The 7,967-nt window shown below is 43.6% G+C and overlaps 1 protein-coding gene across 3 annotated transcripts in view; it reads right to left on the reverse strand.

Moving 5' to 3' along the window:
* Window positions 1-3,457: 3,457 nt before the first annotated feature.
* The window catches only part of keap1a (kelch-like ECH-associated protein 1a), a 20,158-nt gene continuing 15,648 nt past the window's right edge, over window positions 3,458-7,967 (reverse strand). For 2 of the 3 annotated variants that reach the window (XM_008399298.2, XM_008399297.2), the window contains exons 10-12: window positions 6,010-6,215; window positions 5,735-5,911; window positions 4,312-4,487 (exon numbers count right to left, since the gene is read on the reverse strand). In XM_008399298.2, coding sequence (XP_008397520.1) covers window positions 4,312-4,487; window positions 5,735-5,911; window positions 6,010-6,215 — 559 coding nt within the window. Of the gene's footprint in view, window positions 4,488-5,734; window positions 5,912-6,009; window positions 6,216-7,967 lie in introns of all 3 variants that reach the window. The other variant, XM_017302381.1, reaches the window with a different exon arrangement.

A 7,967-nucleotide genomic window follows, 5' to 3' on the forward strand; every position in this document is an offset into this window, starting at 1 on the left:
ACCTCCAGCAGAATAAAGCTTATTACAATGGTTGCTAATACTACCAGTGTCATTACATTACATGTCAGTGATTGAATTTCAAGTCCCTTTTCAGTTTTTCCACGTACTAAGAGCTAAGATCCAATGGTCAAGCATCACACCAAATAAAAAAATACATAAAAAAAGGGTCTTTTCACATTTTGTCTCAGTGCAGCTACAGACGCTGATTGTGTTATATTGAGATTTTATGGGTTAGACCGACACAAGCAAAAACTAATCCGAAGTGTTTTGTAAATTTCAGTGTAAAGCGATGCTTTTAAGGGCTAATGTGAGCTTAATGCGATTCCAGCTACAGGACTTCAGGGCAGCTCTCTACTGGCTTTTCACATCCAGAGACGGAGATTTTTCTGCATTCTGTTTTGCAAAATAACTCAAACCTAGTTAGATTCCACTAGGAGCATCGGTGAGAGGATAAGGACTTTGACTGGGCCATTTAGACATCAGAATCTCACTCGACCTAAACCATGCCATGGCATCTGTGGCTGTGTGATTTGGGTTGTTGCCTTGCTGGAAGATGAGCGTCTACACAGGCCGATTCTGTGCAAATGCTCACAATTAATTAGAAAATATGTATTTTTAATCATTTTACCCAAAACAGAGGGATTAGATCCAGGTTTGCATTTTTTTTTACATGTAGAGAACATCTCAAGTAAACCTCTAAGGCCGGTGGTACATACATGTTACTAAGGACATGTCAATCATATTTAAATATGAATCAGCTTGTGATATGGATAGGTCTGCCAATTAAAGGAATCGCATACTTTAATGGTTTTAGGTCTAACATACAGATTGAAGGTTTTAGATCAGTGGTTTCCAAACATTTTCTGGGCCCCCCTATGGATTAGAAACGGCTGTCTGGTTGAACGATCCGAGAGGGAGGGGGGATCGACTTTTTTGGGGGCAAAATTAATATACGTAGCTGAGCATAGACAACAATATCAGTATATTTGTTAAGCTTAAGGTGATGTATTGATATTAGCTAGTCATCTTTTAGCTGTCATTACCTGCATCCAACAGCTTTACTCAACTCAGTCGGTTAGTTTGGGGGAAAAACTGTGAAAAGTTCTTAGCGTTTTGCTGGTTTGCTGCCATCATTCTAACACACCTGCATAGCTCTGCACAGCAGCAGCAGGTTTCCTTCACTGCCACACAGGTGTAAACCCAGCGCGAGCGTCGTAGCGCTCATGTTGCGGCTCGGAAAAACAGGTTACCACATGTTAACAATGGATTAAAAACAGTTTTAACAGCTGATAAAAGTGACAGAGGACACAGATATGGGAAGTGTGGAAGCCCCTACTGTATCAAATTGACAGAGGAATAACAGAGAGTTGGCCATTCTAAGGTAAAAACCCAGCGCATACAGCCTTCATGTTTTGTTTTTTTCATCCAGACGGCTTCCCCCGCCCCCCCTGCAATGGTACGGCACTCCCCTCCAGGGGGCGCGCCCCACAGTTTGGGAACCTCTGGTTTAGATGGAGATGGTAGTTTTGATAACTCAGAAAGTCTTATTTCAAACAATTCAAGCACAGAACAGGTTCTGCCACTGCTAAATGTAAAAAAAAAAGGAAAACCATCTACAGCATGATGCTGCCACTACCATGCATCTCCACAGAAGATGCATGGTAGTGGCATCTTCTGTACACTACCATGCACAGAATGGTAGTGCGTGGTAGCACTACCATTCTGTGGTAGTGCTACCACGCACCACAGGAAGCCATCATCCTTCTTTCCATCTTCCTATCAACCAGTAGTCTTCTAAACCTTTTATAACAAGTACCGTCACACAAAAGCAGATCACAAAGACTTTTACTTTGTTTGTCATGTTTTGTTGACTTAGGTCTGGACTTTAACTGGACCAGAGTGCCCAGAATTAGCTCCGGCCAGCTCTTCCCACAGCATGATGCTGCCACCACCTTATGATTTCATCATGGTGTTATTTTGGTCTCACTTGACAAGAGCACCTTATACCCCATTTGATATTCGCTTAACTACCAACGTGCCTTCTTATGGCTTTCTTTAGGCCTCTCAACCATGATCTTGCCCTCAATAATAACTGGGCTAAGCAGCAGCTACTCGTTATGAATATCAGTCACTGCATCCTGTGTCTGTGAGCATCAGATTCTCTCTTGGGGTTGTGCAAACTGTTCGGCGAACATGCAGAAGATGTACAACAGCCTACATCTGCATGCGTGCTAATTTCCCTCCAGTGACTCTCGGCAAAAGGCAAATCTCCCTGCCGTACAGTGCGACATCTTCCGTCTTCATTCCCCTCCCCTCACGAGACAATGAGCACATTGAGTCAAATCTGTTTCCACAGCCTGTGAATAAGAGACAGGCAGCTTTGTTTTTGCACCAGCGCGCGCGCGCGCGCACGCACACATAACGCACGCACACAGACCCAGAGATAAAGGACAAGCGTGTTTGTGCGCGAGCGCACCCGTATTTGTGTAACCAAGCGCAAATGTGTACGAGATGCCTGCGTCATGCGTTCGCCATGTGAGTCACTCGTTCTTATGTAGGGCTGCAAGTGGTGAGTAAGAGCCCTTTACTTTCTCGATCGTCTCTGCACGCGCCCTCCGGGGCCCCGAGCGCAAAACTGCCCCTTCCTCTTCCTCCTCTTCCTCTTCCTCCTCCATGCCCATCCATACTCATCGCCCAACAGGTTGCTCTGTCAACGCCGTGCACGCAGACGCACTCGGTCGGAGCTGGACAAGTAACCACGTCCCAACGTATTATCCCAGATGACGAATGAAACATTTCCCTCTCATCTGTTCACCTCGGAAACCTGATGAGGTGACCGAGGCTGTGGTCAGCAGAACAGGACCTTCCTATCTGAAGTCCTGCTGGGATAACTGCAGGTGAGAGACATGGAGGAGACGGGGAGCAGCAGCGCGGAAGAGGAGGACGCAAACACTCTTTGAGTGACGTCTGTGTTTGATGACTAACTCTGTTCGCGGTCCAGTGAGCGGCCTGTGTGTCTTTGCTTCGGGACTGCGAGCATGAAAGCTTCTCGGTAGCTGCGAGTCTGAATAAAACACGAGCCAAAACGCATCGCAGCTCATCATCGTGCCCACGTTGCATTGTTGCATATTTTAGTCTCCTATTGTTTGTCAGGATGGGAAGACATTTAGGCCTCCTTTCTGTCACGATTTTCAGCCTTATTCCACCATCTAGTGGCGACACGAAGGGCTGCGACAGGAGAAAAACAGGATTATTACGGAAACACTTGTAATATGTTTATAATTAACTTAGAAAATTACATTTATCGTCACAGACAACAATAAAAAAAAAAAAAAGATTGCACAGGAATATTGGTACACGAAAACTAGGGGATTGAATGAACAGCAGAAAATCTTTTTTTTTTTTTTTTTAAAGTGCTTCTTCTGAACAGGAACCAGTGGCTCTCAAAACTTAAAAAAAAAACCCAGTTAAAACACCAAGAAATGAGACCATGACAAACATTTACATTTATATCGTACAATTCAACTGGAAACGAAACAAGTAGAATCAGAATAATGTCATGGCAATAACCAATATATCGATAATTGATATGTAATCAGGTTGATGAATGTTGAGATGGATAAACAGGGTTAACGTTTTTTCTGCATTGGGATCATTAAAAACAGCTGCAGAGAGTAGTGATTACTCCATGCAGCTACATTTGCCACACAGCAAATTTGTTTTTAAAAATAGTAAATAGTAAAGGATATAGATTAACTTAAAGGTGAAAATTAGAAGAAAATTATTCAGCATGGTCTCACTGGTGTAAGTCTAAAAACATTGATGCTTAACAGGGGTTAACTTTTGAGAATCGCTGTCAAAGATGCAAACAGAAAAGACAGAAAAGAGTAGAAATAGAAACAATCAAATCTATTTAAATTGACTTTTTAGAAATTTTCTGCCGCTCTGACGACCTGTAGGGAACAAAAAAAGGGGAAATAACAACATGAGAGTCCTTCCTTCATCAAGGCTAAATAAAGCCTTATTTGTCTTTTCTTTTTCTAAGAAAAAGTCTCAATAAACATTCCTTTCAGTCAGGCAGCTTCTTTTTTTGTGCGTGATTGTGGCTTGAAACAGAAACTACCCTTCGGACCCCATCAAGGAGGGGAATTAAACTGTGCCGTCTCCAAAGTCCATGAAGGAGGCGACATAAAAAAGTTTGTTTTTTTTTCTAAATTGATTTTGGAATGTCTTGATTCCATGAACCCTCTTCATTCGTTTTTTTTTTGTTTTTTTGCTTTTTAATTTGCAACACCTTTTCTTCCTTTGGCCCTACATGGATTCATCCTCGTCTTCCTGTTCGGGCAGGGGGCCGGGGCAGGGCTCCATGGTGACGGTGATGCCCATGCCGCTGAGCCCGGCGGGCATGTCGGTGATGAGCGCCCACTCGTTCTGGTCCGGACAGCAGCACTCGACGCTGGACAGGAAGCCGTGCTGGTTAAACCCGCCTGAAACAGAGCGGCGTTAAAGAAGGAATCAGCTTAAAGTCATTTAACCAGTTTATTCGCCCAGTTCAGGATTAGAAAATATAGTTTTTATGTATATTAACTCAATATCCATAGTGAATGTTTTCACTACCTGCTGACATTAAAGTTAAAGCTAAGGCAGAGTCCATCCTTCTCTGTAAAAACAAAGCATCACCTGCTTATCGACCTGCCTGCAAAACAATCAGAATGACCTAATTAGTTTACGGCATTATTGTTCTTCTCAAGCTTCAAACTAACAAACCAGAAGAAAAATACTGGAAACACATAAACACAGAGAGATTTTATGACCTGGGCATAAAATCAGGTGTCGTTAAAATTATCTTACTCTGCCTTAAAATGGCGCCCGTTAAAAACGATTTCATTCTGCTTCGCATTACAAACTCTGAAGTGTTTAATCAGGATTTCTGGTGGCAGACCAGTAGTGTGTCAACGATAAAGTGTTAAAACAGATTCCTAATGGTGTGGACTTTGACTAGACCATTCTAAGACATGAGCACGCTTTGATCTAATCCATCTGCACATCCAAAGAATGTGGCATGTAGGTAAAAAAAAAAGAAGTTTCTTTTGCACCTTCCTTCACATGTTTCCCGTCTTTCCTACAGGACATTTGACAGGAAACAGGGATTCTCATGCGTTCTTTAAACGCCTTAGCTGAACTTACAAATGTTTACTGATTAGCTGAGTGCAAATGGTTGCACTGGAGTGCTAATTAAAATGAAATCCTTACTCCGATTTATACATTTACCATCGGAAAAGGCTAAATATGAAGATTGACAAATATAGATGCAGTCTTGAGTGCAATTTGATGGAAAAATTATTTGTTTCTATTGCATCACTTCCTTAATTTATAAAAATGGAGACAGCATACAATCAATGTACGTGCTACTTATGTGTCTGTTTGCCTGAAGTTGGATGTAATTAGAGCATATTTAAATTATGAACTTGCACAAAGTCTGCACGTTTACGCGCAAACTGCGAAAACGTTCATCTAAACATTTCCATAAACAGCTGAGGAGAAATGTGGCAGGCAGACGTTTCAGACTTCAGCGTATTTAGCAACTTGACAAGACTTTTATACTTTTTTTTCCTTTCAGCTCCTCAGTAAAGTGTTTTGTCTCCAACTGCTGTAGACGTTACACGCCATCAAAACACCACTGTGCTTTTTCTGACTTGTGTGTTATGCGGTCAAAATCAGCGCCAAGACTGACCGAAGACGTAGATGCGTCCCTGGTGGGCCGTGACGCCCAGCGCGCTGCGGCAGTGCTTCATGGAGGCCCTGGGCTCCCAGATGTTCCTGGCGGTGTTGTAGCGTTCCACCGAGCACAGCTGGTTCCGCCCGTCGTAGCCTCCTATGGCGTACAGGTAAGAGTTCATGCTAACCAATCCTGCAAAACACACACAACAAAAGTAGGAGCAAAAAAAGGTTGTTAATGTTTATATTCAAAAAAAAAAACACACACAAGCGTGGTCAAATCCAGCTCACCCAGTCCGCTGCGTCTAGTGTTCATGGGAGCCAGAGGGTGCCAGGTGTTCGAGTCGGGCAGGTATCGCTCAGCCGTGCTCCAGCGGTTCTGTCCGTCATACCCCCCCACCACGTACAGAGCCCCCCCGCAGGCCGCCACGCCCGCTCCGAGTCGAGCCACGGACATCGGACACACAAAAGACCAGCGGTTGCATTCCGGATCCCACCTGCAGGGAGCGAACGGCGTTCAGTCAGTCGGCCGATCATCCACCATCTACCTTTAATGACTTTACTTAACAATCGGCTCCAATAAATCACCGCAGCACTTCTGCAGACTTCAATCGGATGCAGAGGGAGGCGCGGCCGAGTGCAGCGACCTCCTTGGTCTGCGAGAGCCAGTCAACTTTGAGTGGATTAGGTTAAGCCCGCAACCGTGCTCGGCAAATATTAACAAGCTTTATAGCAAAGCTGAAGATGTTGAAACAGCAGAGGAGGCCGGCTGGAGGCAAACATGTTGACCTGGAGACACTTTAAAAAGTTACCGGCTCAAGACGACGCCAAGATTTCGCATGAAAATTAAAGTTGTTGGATTAGCTGTAAATATACGCTCCTGCATGTCTAAGAATTTCTAAAAAAAAAAAAAAAAAGTTTAATTTGCAAAGCTGGAGAATGTGAGGCGTAGAGGAGGGGGAATCATAAGCGGAATAGTTCAGGTTAATGATCTCAATAAACAGGATGAAATTACAAGCAAAGTAAAATTTGTTCGTAAGATTAATTTACTCTGAATTCATTGTAGTTTTACAACGCATCAAATCTTGTCTCTGTAAACCTCATTATTTTAATTGCATGCATTAGATTCTACTTTTTTTTCTCTCTCTCTCTCTGGCCCCTCGGGACCTTCTTCAGAAACTCATTTGTTGAATGAATTATACATAACACCCACCGAGCTGCACTTGCACAAAGTAAAACAAACGTGAATCTTTAAAGAGTTAAAAGGCAGGGGAAGCTCGGCCCGGAGCGCCAACGAAACTTGGTTTCAATTTGAGGCATCTGTCGGCGACCGCAGAAATCTCTCCGTAATGTGGAACGAACGCTTAAAACGCTCAGAGCTGACACGGCTTTAGAGGTAACAGGTGTCTGTGTGCAGCAACGTGCCCTCAGAATATTGAATTCATTTCAGTCAGACAAGTCAGGCGTAAATGCTGAACTACGTCTCTATTAACCAACACGGTGCGAGTTTTGATTTTTAGCTCCAATCTTATCGCTCCGTGTCCGTATTGTTCGACATGTCAGGGAGTGTTCGATGCCTCTCTGTTCTTTGAGCGTGTGAGGAAGGAAGGAGCCTCTGACCTCAGAGCCTGGGGGGGGGCAGAGGGGGCTGATGGGGTTTCAGGTCAGAGACCAAACAAAGCTAAAGAGAACCAAGCAGGAACAGCAGCAGCAGCAGAAGAAGACAATTAGGCAGGAACTGCACATTTAAATTTCCATTAGTGGAAAGCTGAGAGGAAGAGGAAAAAAACAACAACAAGGCGAACAAGCAGCAGAAGTAAGAGAATGAATGCAGAGAAATTTGGAGCAAAGTCTGCATGCTCTCCAGTTTGACCAGATGCACCTGCACATACCCCATTAGTTGGTGCAAGTTTACAAATTCAGTACATTAAGAAAGTTAAAAAGCTCGTTTGGGAGATAACTTTTGCTGCGCTAAATTTCACATTACACTCATGCTTTTGAGACGAACAGATAACCAAACCCAGAGACGATTTTTATGCAGAGCCATTAGATCGGGGAGGAAGGAAACGGACAAAGTCCCGCAGAGATACAGCAAATCAAATCAAATCAGAGTGCAGCAAGTCTCTCTGTCCAACATGACAGGAAATGACCTCAGATCTTGTCAGATTTGATGCTCACTGCTGTTGTGGTTGCTTTTGAGACTGATGATGTCTTGCAAACAGATTTTTGTCAAGTAAAAATAAAATATA

This window comes from Poecilia reticulata, linkage group LG22 (assembly GCF_000633615.1).
Source record: "Poecilia reticulata strain Guanapo linkage group LG22, Guppy_female_1.0+MT, whole genome shotgun sequence".
NCBI lineage: Eukaryota > Metazoa > Chordata > Actinopteri > Cyprinodontiformes > Poeciliidae > Poecilia > Poecilia reticulata.